The sequence below is a fragment of the Callithrix jacchus genome, chromosome 19 (genome assembly GCF_049354715.1).
Source record: "Callithrix jacchus isolate 240 chromosome 19, calJac240_pri, whole genome shotgun sequence".
Classification (NCBI taxonomy): Eukaryota; Metazoa; Chordata; class Mammalia; order Primates; family Cebidae; genus Callithrix; species Callithrix jacchus.
This window is the reverse complement of record NC_133520.1, coordinates 31,474,363-31,497,590: the sequence shown is the minus strand read 5'-3', so window position 1 is coordinate 31,497,590 and position 23,228 is coordinate 31,474,363. Positions and strand designations below refer to the sequence as shown.

The window sequence follows — 23,228 nt, the reverse complement described above, 5'->3', positions numbered from 1 at the left end:
CATGTGGTGTGTGTCTCCTACTCTGTGTCCGCCCTCAGAGTGTGTGGCAGCTTATGGGGTTGGCAGGAAAGGGGAATGGGGGCTGGGGAGTAGGCTGGGTGCAAAACATATGCTCTCCTCTTCCCCCATGCCTTAGCCTGCACTTCACGGCTGCCATCCCCAGGAGCTGGGGAAGCGATGGTAAGCTGCCAACACCAGCATCATCGTTTCAGGCCAGGTGACCCCAGATTAGGGTTTGTCCCAAGGTTCTGTATAATGAGAGTATCAGATGCTTCAGGCCCTGGCACCTTCCCTTGGTTTGACTCTGAGACAAAGGGTAAGACAGCAGGAGAAGAAAATGAATTCCCCGCCTTTCTCGATTACTACACAATGTGCTATATTGCCACTTTACAAGAAGGTGTATAATTTGGTGAGAAGCGTGAGACCACCCCGATTCTCATGCAGCCTCAATCCCTTTGGTTTATTTCTCCTGGCAGGTGTTTAGTGGTTATCAGGTACTGACACTCAGTATGAAGGGCTCTACCAGCGCTTCTCAGTTTGGAATCTTACTGTGGGGAGCAAGAGTCAAGAAGCCTGGCAAATTGTGTGGGCGGGTAGTGGAAGAGAAGAAGTGTACCTGGGAGGCTGGCGGGCTCAGCTCGGCTTCTGCAGGTTGCCTGAGGGAGGGCTGGCTCAAGGAAAAGCGAGAAGGGGAGATGAGAAAGCGAGCTTCCTCTCATTCCTGACCTTACACCGGCTTGGCTTTCATGACTGAAGCTGAACAGAGATACCTGTTCCCAAGTCTCACTCTGTCACCAGGCTGGAGTACAGTGGCACAATCTTGGCTCACTGCAACCTCCGACTCTCTGGTTCAAGCGATTCTCCTGCCTCAGCCTCTCCAGTAGCTGGGATTACAGGCACACACCACAATGCCCAGCTAATTTTTGTATTTTAAGTAGAGATGGGGTTTCGCCATGTTGGCCAGGATGGTCTACCATCTCCTGACCTTGTGATCCACCTGCCTCAGCCTCCCAAAGTGCTGGGATTACAGGCGTGAGCCACTGTGCCCGGCTCGTTCCCATTTCTAACGGCTAGTGTGGGGGTGGTCATTTAAAAAATTTGACTCTATTTTGGATTTTGTCACATCCCCAGGATGATGTCCTTTGTGAATCAGGGAGAGTTGTGACCAGATACAGGCTCTGGGGGAGGGCCTGCATATTGGAGAACTCATCACTTTCCAGAGGGGCTGAGCCTTTATCTGCAGCCTCCATCTGGGCCAGAGCCAGTGGCAAGGGATTGGGGAGGAGGTGGAATGTGAGACCACAGAGCACCAATGGGCATCACTGCATCCACCAACAAGGGCTGGCTCCTCCTCTCAAGGGATGATGAGGGCTGGTGCCTGCTCCACTCTCTGCCCAGATCAAGCCAGGTTGGGATTTGCAAAAAGGGGACAGTAGCTAAGGAAGTGTAAATGAAAATGCAAGTAGCAGAATGCCCTTTAAGAAGTGGTGCTTTCTGGAGGCCAAGGCAAGTGGATCACCAGGTCAGCAGTTCAAGACCAGCCTGGTCAAGATGGTGAAACCCTGTCTCTACCAAAAATGCAAAGAATTAGCCGGGTGTGGTAGTGGGCGCCTGTAATCCCAGCTACTCCGGAGGTTGAGGCAGATAATTGCTTGAACCCAGAGGCAAAGGTTGTAGCGAGCCAAGATTATGCCACTGCACTCAGCCTGGGCAACAGTAAAACTCTGTCTCAAAAAAAAAAAAAAAGGAACAGGAGAGTGCTGTGTAACTGCATGATCACTTAGTTATTTTTGAAGAGAGGCACGACAGGCTCAGGCAGGCAGCCAAGCCTCAGACCCTGCTGCTGCCAAGGAACTAGAGCCATGCCACGGCCCTCTCCTCATCCCGAGCCTCACCTCATTGCCAACACTAATAAGAGAAGGTGGCATGTCACCCTCAACTCCTGGTCCTAGCAAGATGCCCCTTGCTAGCCACATGAAGGTTTGCACAAGTCACTAAATTCTTGAGTCTCAGTATCCTTATCTGGAAAATGGGTATATTAAACCATCTTATGGAACTTTCAAGAAGGGGAAATGAGGAAATGGATGAAAATCACTTTGAAAACTCCAGTTCACTTCCAAATGTGAGGGAGTGGAAGCGGCGAGGTTGCAAAGGCTCCCTGGTCACCTGCAGGGGAATGATGTGGGAAGAGGGAGGAGGTTTGCCAGGATCCCTTCTTTACTAGCTCTATAGCCTTTGCTGGAAGACATCACCAGGGCCCATGCTGTCCCTGGAGTGTCCCTTGTCTGCCAGTTCTGTGCCTCCAGCCCAGGGAGTAACACACTACCCCACCCCTTTCTCATCTGGCAGGGTCATGAGACTAGCCTTGGGTCAAGGACTAGCCCCAGCCTTCCCAGGCCTGCATATCCCCTTCCTGGGGTTGTCCCTATGGAGGTCCCTCTCCAGTAGGGTGAGTTGTGGACAACCCCTCTGGGCTCAGCTCCAGTACCCAGAGAATCATGCCAGGAGAGTCCAGTTTCATAAGCACTGAATTCTCCTGAGCTCACAGGTGGGTTCCATGGCTGGAGGTGGAGGCAGGGAGAGGCATCCCCAGCTGCTATTTTATACACCTGTGGGAGCAGTTTAGGACCACAATTTGAGATGACAGTAGAAGTCTTTCATATAAAAGCATATTAACAGTATACTACTAATAATGTGACAATAGTAATTATTATAACTATACAGTAATGGCAATAGCAGTGGTTCCTTAAGAGCTTATTATGTGCCAGATACCTGGTTCTATGCCCCTCACATGTATTTCCTCACTAATCCTCATCCTCTATGTCAGTCATAGGTATTATAATTATCCAAGAAGCTGAGGCACAGAAAGGACACATCAAATGCCTAAGGCTTCGTGAAGCTAGGATGAACCTTTTAACCTACCAGTGGTTTCCATGGGGATGATACTGGCCCCTAGGGGCATTCAGTTGTCTCAAGGATGCAAAACTCTTACTGGCATTTAGTGACTGGCACAGGACAGATTTCCGAAACAAAGAATTGTCCTGTATCCTGCACAACTTTTGAATGTGCAGCTGAACTAAACCCACTACCAGTAAAAGTTGGTCATATTTCAATTGACAGTAATACCAAAATGTTTTTATAAGCTTTTAAAAATAAATTTCACAAAAACTCAGAAAGTTAGGAGATAGTTATTATGGAGCAGCAGCTTAAAAGGAATAAAGGCATTGTCTCAAAATTATTGAATAATGGACTCCATTTACTGTCTACACAGGATTATAAGATTTTGACTGCTACGTATCTGATTGAAAACAGTTTCTATCACTAGGTGATACCGAATACAAAGAAATTGACTGAAAATATTTAACAGAGGAGACGTGGGAGAACCAGTCATGAAAGCAGAGATACTTGAGATGCAAGAGATCTCACTGGGTCTCCCTAGTAAAGGCTTTAGAGTTTATTACATATTATTTCCATCCTTTATATGTTTAAATTGTTTTGCAGCCCAAGGATGAACACCAATGTAGTCACAATGATGTGTGGAAATGTCGTGTTCTGTCTTTACAACACTGTCCCAGGGGTACACGTGCAATTCCTCTAAACCGCTATTATCTTCTTTTCCCTTCCCAAATCCATCCTCTATCCTCCATTACCCATGGGAAATATATGGTCTCTAAGGCCTTTTAAGATCCCAGAGACTGAATTTTGCCTTAACACTGACACATTTCAAGACAGAGGTCTATGTGTCCATGATACTCCGTGGCGACCCCATTCCACGGGAGCTGTTTTGACAATACACAAACACGTAAGTTCCAGTCCCTTTCCATGCATAGCATGCTTCTGTATGATCTCCACCTTGTGCTCCCTAATTTGCCTTGCTGTGTTATCCCTATTTCCATTAAGATGCTTTCCCTCTCTTACATGCACGTTCATCTGGTATGTTATTACTTACCTAACAGTTTTTATTTTAGTTTCACTTCCTGCTACTCTTTCATTTTCTGGCATGTGTGTGATTTCTGTTTTTGCATAGAATGGCTCGTCTTCTATCTCTCTTAAATTCAAACATATATTATGTGTAGGTGCAACCAATCTGCCTATTTCATTTATGTCTTCTGGTAAGTCCTGCCTGAGCATTTATATATTGAAAGACATCCTGTTTTATTATAACTTATTCTTTTGTTTCTTCTTCTTCTTTTTGTCTGGTTTTTTTTTTTTTTTGAGATAGAATTTCTCTCTTGTTGCCCAGGCTGGAGTGCAGTGGTACGATCTCGGTTCACCACAACCTCTGCCTCCCAGGTTCAAGAGATTCTCCTGCCTTAACCTCCCGAATAGCTGGGATTACAGGCATGTGCCACCATGCCTGGCTAATTTTGTATTTTTCATAGAGATGGGGTTTCTCCATGTTGGTCAGGCTAGTCTTGAACTCCTAACCTCAGGTGATCCACCAGCCTTGGCCTCCCAAAGTGCTGGGATTACAGGCATGAGCCACTGTACCCATATAATAAAAAAAAACACTTAAAAATTATGTTAGCTTTTCTTACATTTTGTTGTTGTTGTTTGGTTATTTTTGAGACAGAGTCTCGCTCTGTTGCCCAGGCTGGCTGGAGTGCATGGCTTGACCACGGCTTATTGCAGCCTCTACCTCTTGAGCTCAAGCAATCCTCCTACCTCAGCCTCCCCAGTAGCTGGGACTACAGGCAGGCACCACCACATCTGGCTAATTATTTTATTTTATTTTTGTAGAGACAAGGTCTCTACAAAAGGTCTCTCTCTCCCAGCCAGGCTCAGTGTCTCTGGGAAACCTACCAGTGTGACCTCTGGAACCAGGGGCTGGGAGCTGCTGTGCTGGCACCCTGGGGCAGCAGGTAGGGTGGGGTGTGGCTCCCCTGCTCTCCAGCAGGTAGGGGCTGCTCAGGGCCCACAGGTAGCCAGAGGCTGGTGCCAAGGGGATCCCTTTCCCATCCCGGGTTCTTAGAACTGGGTTGCCACAAAGGTGGACTAAGGAGGCCTCTGCCCATTCAGACATCTTTCCCCACAACCATCAAGGTCTCCTGTGGCCCTGGAGGCCACTCCCCTGCTCAAACCACTGAGCCCAAACTCCTGGGCTCAAGCAATCTGCCTGCCTTGGCCTCCCAAAACGCTGGGATTACAGACATAATGCATTTTGAATGCCAGGTCTATTTGCAATTTTTTTTTTTTTTTTGAGACGGAGTTTCGCTCTTGTTGCCCAGGCTGGAGTGCAATGGCGCGATCTCGGCTCACCGCAACCTCCGCCTCCTGGGTTCAGGCAATTCTCCTGCCTCAGCCTCCTGAGTAGCTGGGATTACAGGCACACGCCACCATGCCCAGCTAATTTTTTGTATTTTTAGTAGAGATGGGGTTTCACCATGTTGACCAGGATGGTCTTGATCTCTTGACCTTGTGATCCACCCGCCTCAGCCTCCCAAAGTGCTGGGATTACAGGTGTGAGCCACTGCGCCTGGCCTATTTGCATTTTTAAATGATGTATGTAGATTAGTCATATCATCTGTGAAATTCATTTCTTCATGTCTGGATAGAGGAGACATTGCAGAGTGGATGTTGGCTCTCTTGGTGTTGAGAACCACTGCTCTGAGACGGGAAAAAGGATGTTAGGAACTAACTGTCCCTTCTTTTGCAGGCCCAGAGGAGGAAAGGACGAATCCCTGTCTACACAGCAGCTGGTGGGCAGACTAGAACCAGGCCCCCTGAATCGTCCAGTCCTGTCCCAAGCCCAAATTCAGGGCTCTGCCTTCCATAGCTCAACCTCACAGTCAGTCCAAAGCTGCACACCGCTTGGGGAAAGGAGGTCGAAGCCCTTCATGTCTAACTTCCCCCATGGTGCATTTGCCATTGATTTAACCGGATCTGGCTGTGCCATTAGGGCATCAACAGGCTTTGCACAGTCGCTCATCGCCTCCCAGTGTCTAGCAAGTGTAATAGCAGAAAGCAAAAAGCTGACTTTCAAGATGAATTTAATACATTCCCAAAGAGATGTGTGGATGCCACCTCTTCCCACACCACCAAACCAAGCAAGAAACCTAAGCACCCCCTAGATCCCTATGCTTCCGTATACAGTCTAAGTTTTGAGGGGAAGACGAGAGAGGCAGAACACACGGGCACCTGCGTGGTGTGTGGGTGTGGGTGGGGGTACGGGCTGGAGAGGGAGTTAATGATTTGCCACAGGTTCATTTCGCAACTTACCAAGGGTCAGCTTCCCGTGACCATGTACCAGCTGAGTCCTCTGGGTCACGCTCCACTTGCCCGCTTCCGCCAGAAAGGCCCCCCAGGCTGAGTGCGGCATGATCTCCGTCACCGAATGGCAGAGTGAGTCGGGGGAGCGGGGCTGCAATGGGCTATCCGGGCTGGGCTCCCTGCTGGCTCGCTCTCTCTCCCAGCCAGGCTTGGTGTCTCTGGGAAACCTACCAGCGTGACCTCTGGAGCCAGGGGCTGGGAGCTGCTGTGCTGGCACCCTGGGGCAGCAGGCAGGCTGGGGTGTGGCTCCCCTGCTCTCCAGCCAGTGGGGGTTGCTCAGGGCCCACAGGTAGCCAGAGGCTGGTGCCCAGGGGACCTGGCAGGTTTCCCAGTTACACTGACCCCCTCCCACCCTGGGTTCTTAGAACTGGATTGCCACAAAGGTGGACTCAGGAGGCCTCTGCCCATTCAGACATTTTCCCCCACAACCATCAAGGTCTCCTGTGGCCCTGGAGGCTTCTTATCAGAAACTAAACTCCACTTCCCTCCCCAAACCACCATGTCTTCCCTCCTAAACATCCTTCCCCTTCTTTTGGGCAAGAGGTAGGGAGGAGGTCTTGTAACAGGTCTGGGCCATGGGAAGAACCGTAGCTCTGAGGGCTTCATTTGGGTGAGTTACTTAAAGCCTCTGAGCCTTGGTTTTTCATCTGAGAACTGGTGACAACATTCTTTTGTTCACTCAACAGATTTGTCTCTGTTGTGTGCCAAGCACTGTACTGGACATAGAATGTCCAACATTAAATGAAACAGACTCCCTGCTTACATTCTAGAGAGGGGAGACAGGTCATTAACAGAAAGAAGTATGGAGGGCCGGATGTGATGGCTCAAGCCTGTAATCTCAGCACTGGGAGGCCGAGGCGGGCAGATCACAAGGTCAAAAGATCGAGACCATCCTGGCCAACATGGTGAAACCCCGTGCCTACTAAAAATATAAAAATTAGCCAGGCATGGTAGTGCACACCTGTAGTCCCAGCTACTTGAGAGGCTGAAGCAGGAGAGTCTCTTGAACCTGGAAGGCTGAGGTTGCAGTGGGCTGAGATCATGCCACTGCACTTCAGCCTGGGGACAGAGCAAGACTCTGTCTCAAAAAACAAAAAAAGAAGAAAAAGAAAGAAGAATGTAGTATATTAGAAGATAATAAGTCCTCCAGACCACAATAAAATAAGAGGCTATGGAGTTCAAGGCAGGAGGGGTTGCTATTTTATACAGAGCAGTCAGGGAAGGGCACTGTACAGAGACCTACAGGAAGTGAGGAAGCAAAGCTGGGCAGCTCTCTGGAGGGGAGATGTTCCAGGAAGCAGGGACAGACAGTGCAAAGGCCCTGGGGCATTAGCATACTTGGTCTGTGCGAGGAGCAACAAGGAGGCAGGTGTGCCTGGAGCAAAGAGGGGGAGAATCCTAGGAGTTGAGGTCAGGAAGGTCACTGAGATGACCTTGGTTTTATTTATATAAGATAAAAAAATGATTGGAGGGTTTTGTGCAGTGGTGTGATACATTCTATTTCTGTGTTTAAAAGATCACTCTGGGTACTAGTTTGAGAATAGACCGTGGAGGTATGAAGGCAGCAGCAGGGAAGCCAGTTCTTTTTTTTTTTTCTGAGACAGTCTCACTCTCTCACCCAGGCTGGATGCAGTGGCACAATTTCTGCTCACTGCCACCTCCACCTCCTGGGTTCAAGCAATTCTACTGCCTCAGCCTACAGAGTAGCTGGGATTACAGGTGGGCACCATCACACTTGGCTAATTTTTGTATTTTTAGTAGATACGGGTTTCACTACGTTGACCAGGCTGGTCTCCAACTCCTGAACTCAAGTGATCCACCCGCCTCGGCCTCCCAAAGTGTTGGGATTACAGGCGTGAACCACCGTGCACAGCCAGGAAGCCGGTCCTGTGTGTGCCTGAGAAGGTGAAGGAGACTAAGGTGTTAGCAGGGGATTAGTGGGAGTGGTCCATGCTGAATCTGCCTTGAGGAAACTGCTGAGGATTTGCTGATGGATTGGATGTAGGGTGTGAGAGAAGAAGAGTCAAGAATGCCTTGTAGATTTTTTAGCCTGTGCAATGGGAAGGGTTGAGTTGGGGAGAAAGCAGGAGTTGGGCTTTAGATGTGTCGAGTTGTTTGTGCTATTAGACCTCCGGGTGAGATGTCAGGTAGGCGGCTGCGTATGTGAGTCTGGAGTTCCAGGTAGAGGCCTGGGCTAGAGAGAGCAAGGTGGGAGTAATCTGCATATCCATGTTCTTTAGGACCATGAGTGTCCATGAGATCACCAAGGGCAGGCACTGTTTCTCACCTCCCCACCACTGACATTTTGGGGCGGGATAATTCTTTGTTGTGGGGGCCTGTCCTGTACCTTATAGGATATTAGCAGCATCTCTGGCCTCTACCCACTGCATGCCAGTAGCACCCCCACTCCAAGTCGTGACAATCAAAAACGTCTTGAAACATTGCCAAACGTGCCCTGGGAAATAAATTCACTTCCCGCCCCCTCCCCGCTACAGTCCCCTCACCCCAGGGGAGAACCACGAACCTGGTGAATGAAAATATAGAGAGAGGAGGGTTGGGTCCTCAACCTAGTGGCACACTGACACTTTGTTAAACCAAGTAACCTTTACGTAAACATAGTCTTACCAAATGTGATAAGCAAGTCCTATGAGAGAGAAATGAGGGAACCAGATTTAGGTCAGGGAACAAAGTGGACCAGCTGACATTTCAGTTGTGATCTGAAGGATGAGCATGCACTGTCAAGTATCAAGTGCGAGGGAGGGTACTGCAGGCCAGGAAACTGCATCTACCAAGGCCCTGAGCCAACAGGGCTCACACGGAAGCCATGGAGAACGGTGTGGCTGCAGCGTGGCAGGCAGGAGGGACGGTGGCGGGAGAATAGGCGGCCGGGCAGGCCTGGGCCCCATCAGGCAGGGCCTGTGAGCCTTGGTGCGGATGAGGGGCTCTGTTGCAGTCTTAGCTCAGTGGGTGGCTGTGAAGGAGTCTGGGCCGTATGCTCACATGATCAGGTTGTATGTTTTGCAAGACCATTGAGCGCTGTGTGGAGGAGGACTGGGAGGGTGCAGGAATGAAGCAGGAGGCCAAGTGCGGGCTACTGCAAGGGCCCAGGCAAGAGATGATCGTGGCCAGGAATTACGTGGTAAGAATGGAGAGAAATGGACAGCTTTCAACATATATCTTGGAAGAAGAAAAGAAAACTTAGCAGCAGATTGCATGGGGGAGGAGCGGGCTTTTGCCTTAAGTGGTAGGGTAGGCGGTGGTGACATGTTTACTCGTTTGGGGAAAACCAAGGGAGACACAAGCTGGAAGAAGGAAGATAAATAGCCCAGTTTGGGATCAAGATTAGCCCAGTTCAGGATGGCTGAGAGAAAGCCAGGCAGAGATGCTGAGTAAGGTGAGTTTCAAAGCCCAAAGAGAGGCCTGGACTAGAAAGGTATCAATGTCATCAGCCTACAAAGGATGTTTAACCATGTGAGAGCCTGGGTGTGGTGGCTCATCCTGTAATCTCAGCACTTTGGGAAGATAAAATGGGAGGATCACTTGAGGCCAGGAGTTGAAGACCAGCCTGGACACCTTGCAAAACCCCTGTCTCAACGAGAAAAACATTTAAACGGATTTTTAAAAATTAGCCAGGCATGGTGGCCATGTACCTATAGTCCCAGCTACTCAGGAGGCTGAGATGGGAGGATTCCTTGAGCCCAGGAGTTCAAGGCTACAGTGAGCTATGATTGTGCCATTGCACTCCAGCCTGAGCAACACTGTGAGATCTCAGCTTTAAGACAAAATTTAAAACAAAATAAACATATGGAGATACATGTGGAAATAGAATGAGAAGAGACGTGAGCTCAGGCATAAGCCCTGTGCAATTCAAATCCCAAGAGGAGGAGAGAGACATAGGAGCTGGCAGAGGAGACAGAGAAAATGCAGTAGGAAGAAAATCAAGAACGTGCTGGACACAAGCCAAGAAAAAGGCTGTTTCAACAAGGGAGTGGCCGGCCTCTGACAGATGAGGGCTGACACCTGCCCATTGGATCTGGTAACATGGAGGTCATTAATGGCTAAGACAAGAGCATTGCCTGCGGAAGTGGACTGGACTGGGTTGGTTAAAGGCACTTTCAATTTTTTGTTTTGTTTTGTTTTTGTTTTTTGAGATGGAGTTTCGCTCATGTTGCCCAGGCTGGAATGCAATGGCGCAATCTCGGCTAACCTCTGCCTCCTGGGTTCAAGCAATTCTCCTGCCACAGCCTTCCAAGTAGCTGGGATTACAGGTGCCTGCCACCTTGCTGGCTACGTTTTTGCATTTCTAGTAGAGACGTGGTTTCACCATGTTGGCCAGGCTGGTCTCGAACTCCTGACCTCAGGTGATCCACCCGCCTCAGCCTCGCAAAGTGCTGGGATTACAGATGTGAGCCACCATGCCCACCCAAAAAGCACTTTTTGGAGCTTGAGACCAGGTTCAAACTCTGCTTCTGCCAGCTCCTGTGTACCCCCCGGGGAAATGACTTAACTTCTGTGTTTCAGTTTTGTTTGTGAAATAGGGCTAATATTGGTACCTACAATACAGATAGTTATGAAAATTAAATGGGTTAATATGCCTAAAGCATGTATGTGCTTAGACTGTGCCTGGCACAGTGTGTTCATTATACTATCAATCACTATTGTTAATTTCGAAAATCAAACGAAGGCTCTTCCTCTTCTTATTTCTCTCCTTCCTCTTCCTGAACGATTCAGTCTTAAAGTCATTAGATGGAGTACACAGAAGGGGATGCCCAGAGTGGGGTGTTAGAAGCCCAGCAGAGTGAGAAGGGTATTCACACTAGGGGTGGCCTGGTGCAAAGCGTCATCGGTAAGGTAGGGTGACGGGCATCCCCTGTAGGGTCCGGGATGGGGTAGTCTGGAGCCTTTCTTTCTCTTTTTTTTTTTTTGAGATGGAGTTTCGCTCTTGTTACCCAGGCTGGAGTGCAATGGTGCGATCTCGGCTCACCGCAACCTCCGCCTCCTGAGTTCAAGCAATTCTCCTACCTTAGCCTCCCAAATAGCTACAGGCGCACGCCACCATGCCCAGCTAATTTTTGTATTTTTAGTAGAGACGGGGTTTCACCATGTTGATCAGGATGGTCCCGATCTCTTGACCTCATGATCCACCCGCCTCGGCCTCCCAAACTGCTGGGATTACAGGCTTGAGTTCTTTACTACCTTAGGAGTAAAGAAACATCAACAGTGGAGCAAATCGGCATCGTGCGCCCCCTACCAGGATGCAGTGAGGAAAACACAGCATCACATCTTGTGCTATCTCTGCCCAAGATGCATGACCTGAATCTAGTCTTGAGGAAATAGCCAGCAAACCCAAATGGAGGGATGGCTACAGGACTACTGGCCTGAATCTACAAAAGTGTCAAGATCATGCCAAGGAAAGACATAGGAACTATTCCAGAGAGTTTAAAGAGACATGATCACTAAATGCCACAAGAATAATGAACCGGATTCTTTTGCTGTAAATGATACTACTAGGGTAACTGATGCCACAGGAATGGAGTCTGAAGGTTCGAGGAAAGTCACATATCAATATTAATTTCCCAGTTTTGATGGTTGTAGTTGGCTGTCTAGGAGAAGGTTTTGTTTGTTTGTTTGTTTAAATAGGTTTTTGGGGAACAAGTGGTGTGTGGTTATATGAATAAGTTATTCAGGCTGGGCCTGGTGGCTCACACCTATAATCCCAGCACTTTGAGAGGCCAAGGCGGGTGCCCACTTGAGGTCAGGAGTTTGAAACCAGCCTGTCCAACATGGCGAAACCTCATCTCTACTAAAAATACAAAATTAGCCAGGCATGGTGGTACATGCCTGTAATTCCAGCTACTCGGGAGGCTGAGGCAGGAGAATTGCTTGAATCTGGGGAGGTGGAGGTTGTAGTGAGTCAAGATCGTGCCACTGCACTCCAGCCTGGGTAACAAGAGCAAAACTCCATCTCGGAAAAAAAAAAAGTTCTTTAGTGGTGATTTCTGAGATTTCAGTGCACCCATTATCCAAGCAGTGTACACTGTACTCGGTGTGTAATTTTTAATCCCTCAGCCCCCTCCCACCCTGTCCCCTGAGTCCCAAAAGTCTATTTTATCATTCTGATACCTTTGCATCCTCATAGCTTAGCTCCCTCTTATGAGTGAGAACATACGATGTTTGCTGTTCCATTCCTAAGTCACTTCACTCAGGGTCAATCTGCAATTCCAGCCAGGTTGCTGCAAATGCCATTAGTTCATAGTGTGTATAGTATGTGCATATATATATATATATATATATATCAGTTTCTTTATACACTCGTTGATTAATGAGCATTTTGGCTGGTTTCATATTTTTGCAGTTGCAAACTGTGCTGCTATAAACGGGCATGTGCAAATATCTTTTTCATATAATGACTTCTTTTCCTCTGGGTGGATACCCAGGAGTGGGATTGCTGGATCAAATGGTAGTTTTACTGTTGGTTCTTTAAGGAATCTCCACACTGTTTTCCACAATGGCTGTTCTAGTTTGCATTCCCTCCAGCAGTGGAGAAGGGCTCTCTGTTCACCACATCCAGGCCAACATCTTTTTTTTTTTTTCCCTTTTTTAATATTATGGCCATTCTTGCAGGAGTAAGTGGTATCACCTTGTGGTTTTGATTTGCACTTCTGTGATCATTAGTGATGTTGTATTTTTCAAATGTTTGTTGGCTGTTTGTATATCTTCTTTTGAGAATTGTCTATTCATGTCCTTAGTGTCCAGGAGAATTTTTAAAGATCACACCAAAGCATTCAGGGGTGATGAGGTATGAGGTGGCAACTACTTTCAAATGGTTCAAGAAGAATATTCTTTGTACTGTGCTTGCAAGTCTTCTGTACATTTGTGATTGCTTAAAAAAAAAAAAAAAGGAAAAGGAAAACGAAAAGGGGGAAAAAAGCCAATGATGTTCTGAGACTCGCTGCACAGCCTGGGGCCAGAAGGACTCATCTGCCTGCTCCATGAGACATTTTATCCTTGGAGCCGCAGCTGCTTTCTGGAGCAAGAAAGATATTGAACCTGGCTTTTCTTAACACGAGCTACAAACGAGGAGTCTGGCTTGTCTATATCAGGTTACCATGGGCTCTTGGAAACAGTTCAGGGACTGCAGAGCAAGGGGCTAAACAAGGACACCAGTGCAGCCATCAGCGTGCCTTGCCAGGGAGACCTAAAGCTGGTCTCTGAGGTCTGGGGAGGTTTCCACTTCTCACTAGGTGGCCCCTGGAGGGCCAGGCCTCCCTGAAGTTAACTTGACCTCCCAGCTGTTTTCAGCTGGGTGAAAGCATGACAGCGCAGGCCACCTCCAGCAGAGGGCGTGCTGCCAGATCTCTCTGCCTGGATCACGGGGACCTTGCCTGGCAAGCATGCCGGTCTCTCCTGGGGGCATCTGTATGACATCCCTACCTTCCGCTCTCTCTGCCATTGTTGCTGCCTGAGAAGAACTTTAGGAGCAGCCTCTGGCTGGGTAACTTGACTCAAATCGCTAAGCTACTCCAGAAGCAAGAGGCAAAGGCAGGTCTGAAGCTTGTATGTGAGTAACCCGCTTTTCTGTGGGGTTCTGTGTCCCACAGAGCACTGAGAGCACTAAGTGTGGCCCGTAAGGAAGGCTGCCTCCATCGCAGGAAAGTCCTGGAATTGCACCTGCCCTTAAAGAAGAGTGTAGAACAGGTGGAAGAAGGATAACCACGCCAGCCAGCAAATCCCTGCTGCAGAAGGAGGGATAAGGAGAATGGACATCACGTGTTAATGTGAGAAACTTATGCTGTTTCTACAAAATGAGGATGAGACTGTTCTTAAGTGCGTACAGGATGAACATACAGATAGTTTGACAAAACAAAATGAAAACCCAATAAAATGTGCACATCGTGTTTCCACACAAATACACCTACTGAGGAGGAGGGAAGGGTGTATAGTCAGAGCTGAAATGAATGACAGATATTTTTATGGCAGGTGGAAGCCAATGACAGATATTTTATAACAAGCATAAAAACCTAAAACACCTTTATCATTTGGGTTAAAGAAAGGCGACTGCGGTTTTCCGCCACAATATTCCGACCTATACAGAATTTTCATGGTAATTCAGATAGATGTACTTCTAGATTCTCAATGTTGTCTCTGAGGATGGCAGTGTTGGCAGAACACACCTTCATCATGACCCACAGGGGTGATACGCTGCTGAGCTGTCCCAGCTTCTGAGAAATTTAATTCCCGCCAGCAGGAGGAGGTAGAAGTAGGGAATGAACCCACATAGATCGTGAAGGCTTGTCAGGAACACAAGGAATCAGCTTTAAGTAGACAATGGATTCTGGGCAGCTGGGTGAAATGTTGGGAGAAATTAAGTTACACTGTGTCCCAATCTTACTGGGTCAGTAAGACTGACATGACACCAGACTATGAGTTGAGCAAGGTTTCAGTCTGTAATTTGAATGCTACATCCCATCATTGTTTTTGCTTTTGTTTTGAGATAGATGGAGTCTCACTTTGTCGCCCAGGCTGGAGTGCAGTGGCGTGATCTTGGCTCACTGAAACCTCCACCTCCCAGGCTTAAGCAATTCTTCTGCCTCAACCTCCCTAATTAACTGGGACTAGGGACACGTGCCACCATTCCCAGCTAATTTTTGTATTTTTAGTAGAGATAGGGTTTCACCAAGTTGACCAGGCTGGCCTTGAACTCCTGACCTCAAGTGATCCACCCACCTCACCCTCCCAACGTGCTGGGATTACAGGCATGAGCCACTAAGCACCTGGCTCCATCACTGCATTTTTGATGATTCTTTTAAAGAAGCTCTTTGACCTTCTTTCTGTATTAGAATTGGTCCTAATCCTCTTAAAATCTGCATAGCAACAGATGATGGATTAACTACCCAGAAGATGACTGTGTTTTTTCTTTCAGTCATAAATATAACTCAGCCAGTAAATCTAGTCTCGATAATTTTGTTTTTGTTTTTACAGTTCTGCCTCTAAACACCAGAATAATTTTCCCCCTCACTTTTAACAACTGTCTGCAAAAGATAATAATATAAATTTCATAGAGGTTGTGAGGACTGATTCTAACAAGTCCAGTAAAATTTTTGACAAGGGTATCAAGACCATGAAATGGGGAAAGAACAGTCATTTCCAACAGACAGTGCTGGGGAAGCTGGGTATCCACACGCAAAAGATGCAGGTGGACCCTTACCTTATACTGTCTGCAAAAAGTGACTCAAAACAGATCAAAGGCCCAAAAATAAGAGCTAAAACTATAAAACTCTTAGAAGAAAACATAGGGGACAGTGTTACAACGACGGATTTGATAATGATTTCTAGGATATGACACGAAAAGCACAGGCAACAAAAGCAAAAAATGCATCAGTCAGACTACATCAAAATTAAAAACTTCTGTGACCACAGAATGGGAGAAAATATTTGCAAATCACATACCTGATAGTTAATACCCACAATATGTAAAGAACTATAACTCAACAACAAAAGGAACAACCTGCTTAAAAATTAGGCAAAGGACTTAACTAAGACAATTCTCCAAAGAAGATATACACACAGCTAACGAGCACATGAAAAGATCATTAATCATTAGGGAAATGCAGGTCAAAACCACAATGTGATACCACCTCACACCCATTGGCATGGCTGCTATCAAAACAAAGCAAAACAAAAAAACAGAGCAAGTACTGGCGAGGATGTGGAGAAAGGAGAACTCTTGCGTACTGTTGCTGGGAATGTTAAATGGTACAGTCACAATGGAAAACAAAATGACAATTCCTCAAAAAATTAAAAGTAGAATTACCATGTGAGCCAGTGTAATTCTATAATTCCACTTTGGGGCATATACCGGAAAGGCTTGAAAGCAGGGTCTTGAAGAGCCATTTTCTTACTGTCGTATTTATGATAACACTATTTACAATACTAAGAGATGGATGGAAGCAACCCAGATGTTCATCAACAGATGAATGGATCAACAACATGCGGCTACAGAGAGCAATGGACTGTTATTCTGTCTTAAGAAGGAAGAAAATTCAGACACATGCTACAACATGAAGGAAGCTCGAGAACATTACAAGTGAAATAAGACAGTCACAAAAAGACAAATATTGTATGATTCCACTTACATGAGGTTCCCACTGTAGTCAAAAATTCATAGAGCAAGAAGGTAAAATGGTGACCGTTGGAGGCTGGTGGCAGGGGCATGGGGAGCTACTGTTTCATGGGTGTAGAGTTTGAGCTTTGCAAGATGAAGAATTCAGGAGATGGACTTCATACCACTGAACTGAACATTTAAAAAAATGGCAAGACGAGCCGGGCGTGGTGGCTCACACCTGTAATCCCAGGACTTTGAGAGGCCGAGGCGGGCAGATCATGAGGTCAGGAGTTTGAGGCCAGCCTGACCAACATGATGAAACCCCATTTCTACTAAAAATACAAAGGTTATCTGGGTGTGGTGGCACATGCCTGTAATCTCAGCTACTCAGGAGGCTGAGGCAGGAGAATTGCTTGAACCAGGGAGGTGGAGGTTGCAGTGAGCAGAGATCGCACCACTGCACTCCAGCCTGGGTAACAGAGCAAGACTCTGTCTCAAAAATAAACAAAAAAAAGTAAGATGGTAAGTTTTGTTTTATGTGCATTTTGCCACAATTTAAAACTTTAAAAGGTAACATGATTTAAAAATGCAGCAACACAATAAATTTTCATTTGTTGTCTATCCCAGTGGCAAAGATAAGTAAAATGAACAATTCTGAGTGATGGAGAGTGTTAAGGAAAAGAGGAACTACATATCCTTTTATTGTACACCTCGTCTTGAGGGAAGTGATCTGAAATATATATCAAAATGTCAAAAATGTAGCCCTTGACCAAACGAGCAGCCTTCATATCCTGCACTTCTGGGCTACATTTGCTGGCTCTGAGCGAACTCCTGCAGCTTCAAAGAATGCCCTGAGACACTTGGAAACCTTGGGAATGGGGGCTCACTGTCAGTGTGGGTCCAACCTTGGCAGAACTGCCCAATGCCACTGGGCTGAACTGAGAGTTGGCGGAGGGGTGTGTGGCGGGGCCTGCAAGGTGCCTGCTGCAGGAGGGAGGGAGGACAATGGGAGCAGGTGCAGGCTTGGGTCTCAGATATAGGTCCCCAGCTGGGAAGAGGAGTGCATTCCTGACGACTTCTGTTTTTCCAATCTAGTATGAAATGTCACCACCTGAGGGCTGGAGACAGGGCAATTCTGAGAAGAAAGGAAACGGTGTGGAGAGTTGCACAGGGGGGCCAGCCTCCTGAGAATGGACCAGGAGAGCCGGATGGTTCTGAGGCTCTTTGGGGCTGGTAGTCCTGAGTTTTCAGTGGCTCCCTTCTGTGCGGTGTGGGCTGTGCTCCAGTGGTTCTCAGTTGCACGAGGCAGAAGCAGAGGAGGCAGATGCTATGTTCAGCCCTGATACTGATGTGGATAATGTGGCATGTGGACACAAGAGGAGGCTGAGCCCCACAGGGCTGCAGTGAGGACAGAATGCCACTGTGTACAGAAGTGACAGCACAGTTCCCAGGTGCTAGACAAAGCTTCCTGCCATCCTTCCTTTCCCTTCCCATCCCACCATCCCCTGAGAGCACAAAAGTTGAGATTTCTGGATGGAAGTGGAGTCACCCTCATAGAGGGCACCTGTCCTGTGGCAAGGGAGGAAGTTTCAGGGTCCCCACCTGTTCCCCAAAGCCCTTTCCTGTACAACCTCCTTGCCCATTGCAGAGATTGGTGCGGGCGTCACCGGTTTCGGCATCTTCTTCATCCTCTTTGGAACACTCCTGTACTTTGATTCTGTGCTCCTGGCCTTTGGAAACGTGAGTCCCCCAGCCCCGTGTCCCCACTCCCCTGCCCCAATCTTTCTGAAGTCTCCATTGCCAGGATAGTTTATTTAAGTCTTTAAATAAATCCCAAGTTTATTCAGACCATGCCCATCCAGGGTCACACATCATCAAACCTGGGCAGAGGAGGGCACAGGAAATGGAAACAGAGCCTGCTGGCACCAAGAATCTGAGGACCTGGATGCTCACACTGAGCTCTGGGTGAGACCCTGGGGGTTCTAAGGGGACTCAGACACTGTCCCTGCCATCTGAAGCCTGCTCTGGGCCTAGGGATATAACACTACATACATGGCTGAGAGGAAGGCAGGGGCCATGGTAAAGTCACAACAGGATAAACACATTTAATGTGAAACAAGGGGCTTAGTGGAAAGAGGGCACACTGAAGTGGAGAAGGGTGGAAAGGAATTTGGAAAGGAAATGGGTGTGGAGGTGGAGAAAGCACTTCCAGGGAGATTGGAACAGCAAGAGAAAGGGTAGACAGAAGGAGAAGGGAATCATGGGACATGCTGGAAGAAAACCAGAGTTCAAGTTGACGAGAGCCTGAGCACTTTCAAGGGATCATTAGGAGCCAACCTGAAGACAGGGCATCGAGGGGAAGGCCTGGAGGGTTATTCTGTAGGTGGTGGAGCCTCTGAAGGTCCGTGTGACTTTCAGTATGGCTGCCTAACCTACTAAGGTCTCAATCTTCACTTCTGTAGAATAAAAATCTCACTCGATCCTCCCTTCCCTAGATGGTATGGTAAGAAATGAGGTCCCATCTGAAAACATGCTTGGGATCCGGGAATTGGGTGGGCAACTAGAAACGGGCAGAGGTTCTCATCCATCCCCCTGCCTCTGTGCAGTCCTGTTTAGAGCAAGACTTATCAAGGTTCTGGGATCCTGCCACGTTGCTGGACGGCCCTCGCTCAGATGGTCTTGAAGAGTTAGCACATTCTGCCCCTGCCCACAGCTTGGCTCCAGGCCTGAGCCCCCCACTCCTCAGGGGGCTAATGGGTTTCCTTCAAGCTCCCCTCCCTCCCCAACAGCTACTGTTCCTGACGGGCCTCTCCCTCATCATCGGCCTGAAGAAGACCTTTTGGTTCTTCTTCCAGCGGCACAAGCTCAAGGGAACCAGCTTCTTCCTGGGGGGTGTGGTTATCGTGCTCCTACGCTGGCCCCTCCTGGGCATGTTCCTGGAAATCTATGGATTCTTCAGTCTGTTCAAGTGAGTGCAAAGCCCTATAACCCTAGACAGAACCCCCAAAGGGTCTGAGTGGCTGAGATTACCCCAGCAGGGTAGTGCAGAAGCTGGGACTTCATCCTGCAAGAGTTAAGAACTGTGGACACTATGGAAAGGCCCCCCAAAGCAAGCTGAAAAGTACTTTGGAAGGATTAGCCTGTCCATCAACAAATATCGATAGAGCACTGACTGTGTTCTCAGTACTGTGCCTGTGAGTAGGGAAGAGACACGAAGGCTGCCCTCAAATCTCAGCTGGAGAGGAAGGGCAGTGAGAACACGGCCAGACACGCTCGTGATCATCATCTGATTTTATCACAACAAGCCACCATAGGATTCTCCTCTACTTCACACACAAGGAAACCAACATTCAGAGAGGTTGCCCCTGGCCTGAGGTCTCAAACTGGTATGTGAAAAAGGTCGTTCTTGAACCCAGGGGGCTCTGGCTCCTGGGCCCTGTGTCACCCCCTGGCCTCGCCTGTGTCAGCCCTGGGCCTGTGAAAAGGCAGGGTGGAACTCAGCCGTGATGTGTGGCCACTGTCAGGCCTGTAGGCACTCAGAGAGGAGCCCAGAGTGATGTCGTAGAGGAAGCGGCACTTGAGAGAAGCCTTGAGGGATGCGGAGGGTCTAAGAGAAGTCCAGAGGGTACTGGAGGGAAAGAAAGGAAGGGGTTCTAGAGAACGCGGGGGTGGGAAGGAAGCCTTCATATGTCTATAGGGTATAGTGGAGAGAATAGGGGTGGGATGGGGACAACAAGGACTGGAAGAATGATGAGAATGATGGCTTCTGCAATCATGGAAGGGAGTGGGGCTCAGGAATCCCTGGGTCCTCACAGGAGCCCCTATTTGCTGAATGCAGCCTTGAAACCCCCGATTGGCCTGAATGGCCTAGGCCTCAGAAACATCGGGAAGTGTGGCTTTAAATTTTCTCACGTATACCTGCCATCTATTTATTCCATATTCAAATGCATCATTTTTCAGCTGGGCGCGGTGGCTCATGCCTGTAATCCCAGCACTTTGGGAGGCCGAGGCAGGTGGATCACTTGAGGTCAGGAGTTCGAGACCAGCCTGACCAACATGGTGAAACCCTATCTCTACAAAAAAGAAATACAAAAATTAGCCAGGCATGGTGGCAAGCACCTGTAATCCCAGCCACTTGGAGGCTGAGCCACAAGAATCATTTAAACGTTGGGGGAGGAGGTTACCATGGGCCAAGTTTGTGCCACTGCACTCCAGCCTGGGTGACAGAGTGAGACTCTGTCTAAAAAATATATATATATAAAATATAATATATTATATATATAATATACAATAAATATATACATTATATATTATAAATATATAATATATATAATATATATTATATATGTTATTTTCAAACAGCCATTTATTCAAATTGTCAAATATATAATAAGCACCTACTGCTTGCCAAATGCAGGGCCAGGTGTAAGGATGTGGCACTGAACAAGGAGAGAGTTCCTAAGGAGCTTGCAGGTTAGTAGGGAAGATGCATAAATAAATTCCGACGACAGTTAGCATTAATGGAGGGCTTAGAAAGTGGAGTGGGACAGCAGCAGATTCCGTAGTTCAAACAGAAAGTCAGCCTTGACACTGAGCAGTAACACAGAAGGGCCAAACGAATGACAGCTGTCAGGGACCTCAGAGTGCAGTGAAAGCTTGGGAAACTGAGGCCCAAGTTAAGGAAGTGGCTCAGCCAGAATCCACATTTCTAATCACCCCTCCAATCTGCCACACACCGGGATCCCTTCCCATGCCAGCTTTGGCGCCCCCAAGGCCTGTGAGGAGTCATGCATGTGTCCGAAGTCAGGCCTTGGCAGGGTATCTCTGATGAGAGCAGAGTTGCCAAAGGCAGGGATGGCTCTGTGCCTGGGGGAGCCAGGGCACCAGGGAATGTAATGGTGAGCTTGGCTTCCAACAGCCACCCAAGCCCAGGGCCCAAGATGCCCGGGGCAGGCGGATCTCAGAAAGAGAAGAAAGCTTTAGGCCAGAAGTGTAATAATCGTGACAGTAACAATAATAAAAATAAGCATTTCCTGAGCATTTCTTTGTACACAGCCTTATGATGTAGATACCGTTATTTTTAGCCACATTTTATGGCTAGAAACTGAGATTCAGGGAAGTTAAGGAATTTGACCAAGTGTGTATGGTGCCAGTAAGTGGTAGAGCCAGATGTGAACCCAAGGAGTGTGACCCTAGGGCCTTCATTCTTTTTGTTTTTTTTTGAGATGGAGTTTAGCACTTGTTGCCCAGGCTGGAATGCAACGGTGCCATCTCAGCTCACCGAAGTGTCCGCCTCCTGGGCTCAAGTGATTGTCCTGCCTCGGCCTCCCGAGTAGCTGGGATTTCAGGCACCACCACGTCCTGCTAATTTTGTATTTTTAGAAGAGACGAGGTTTCTCCATGTTGGTCAGGCTGGTCTCGAACCCTCGACCTCAGGTGATCTACCTGCCCTGGCCCCCCAAAGTGCTGGGATTACAGACATGAGCCACCATGCCTGGCCAGGGCCTTCATTCTTAACCATGTCACTTGGCTGCCTCTTGGAACACAGGAGTTCGGAGCCAAGCCTGCCCCCGGTGCACGGAAGCCAGAGCTTGAGCCTTTCGATGGACCTCAGCCTCCTGCCCTCTATCCTCTCTTCTTGGACCATCACTGACTCCTCCCTTCTCCCTTCTGCTCCTAGGGGCTTTTTCCCTGTGGCCTTCAGCTTCCTGGGAAATGTCTACAATATCCCTTTCCTGAGTGAGGTAAGCAGATGATGCCAGCAGCCTTGTGGGGGTGCCCTGTGGGGTGAGGGGGAACCCACGGAGCTGATAAAACTGCTGCCCCAGGGACAGTAGCCCTTCCTCTTCCTCCCCTGACACCCCCTAGCCCAGGGGCGGTGCCTTCGACTCCTCTTCCCCCTGCACCTTCTCCATTTGACAAGAGCCCATCAGGGGAGGGGATCCAGATGCAGTTGTAGCTGAGTGTGGCTGAAGAGGAAGGTAGCTATAAATAGCTTCCTGTTTATAGCCAAAGAAATGAAGATGCAGAGACTCTAGGTGACCCAACCAGTAAGTGCCTGAGATTTCTGGGGATCTGGCTAAGTGCTGGCCCCAGGATGTGTGACAGCCGATGATGGCAGGAAAAGCTTTCCTGAGTGTGACAGATTTTATCCTCTCCTGGGGACAGGCGTGGCCAGTGGAATCCAGCCCCTGCCCCTCCCTGTCCCTTTCTCTGAAGCATGTGGCAGAATATGAGCTCTCTGAGGAGCCCAGGGAGACCCTACAGCCAGCACCCCTCCACAGCCGCTAGCTGGACCCAGCCCCCTACAGCCCCTCGCATATCTGTGCCTGGCACAGCTCCTGGCTCTCAAGGCCAGCTCCGTAATAACCTAGATATTGCATCTGCTCTCAACCCTTTGTCTAGAGTAATAATTCTTGGCTCCCACAGCTGTTCCGGAGACTTCAAGGCACTAGCTCGATGGTCTGAACAACAGAGATGAGCTCCTTGAACTTGGATCATTGGTTGAGGGGAATGGAGGGAGAATGGGAACCACTCCCTCAGTCCCCAGCACTGACTCACACCCCGTCACATCCGGACCGCCCCAAGTCCAGAAGGAAGAATGGAGCTGAGCGACTGACCTCAAATCCCCAAGTCGAGTCAAGAGGCTGCCAAGACTGTTGGAAGCAGAGATGCAGAGCCCCAAGGAGATTGGTCTGGGGCTGGCATCACACCTCCACTCTATATTTATGGGAGGAAAAGTGAAGATTAAATTCCCAAGCTGTGTGTGTGTCTGAGGCTCAAAGTTGACATCTTAGGGCGGGCACAGTGGCTCACACCTATAATCCCAGCACTTTGGGAGGCCAAGGCGGGC

The 23,228-nt window shown here is 48.4% G+C and overlaps 1 protein-coding gene across 3 annotated transcripts; it reads left to right on the top strand.

The window, feature by feature from the left end:
* Window positions 1-6,235: 6,235 nt before the first annotated feature.
* GOLT1A (golgi transport 1A) lies at window positions 6,236-23,140 on the top strand. Of its 3 annotated transcripts, none has more exons than XM_008985485.5 (5): window positions 6,236-6,342; window positions 18,024-18,115; window positions 19,231-19,343; window positions 22,056-22,119; window positions 22,781-23,140. In XM_008985485.5, the coding sequence occupies exons 1-5, from the start codon at window positions 6,318-6,320 to the stop codon at window positions 22,841-22,843; spliced, it is 357 nt and encodes a 118-aa protein (XP_008983733.4). In that variant the 5' UTR covers window positions 6,236-6,317; the 3' UTR covers window positions 22,844-23,140. The 3 variants fall into 3 exon arrangements, with proteins under 3 accessions (XP_008983733.4, XP_002760756.2, XP_008983732.4); XM_002760710.6 differs by having other exon boundaries at window positions 19,165-19,343; window positions 22,805-23,140; XM_008985484.4 differs by having other exon boundaries at window positions 19,165-19,343.
* Window positions 23,141-23,228: the final 88 nt, after the last annotated feature.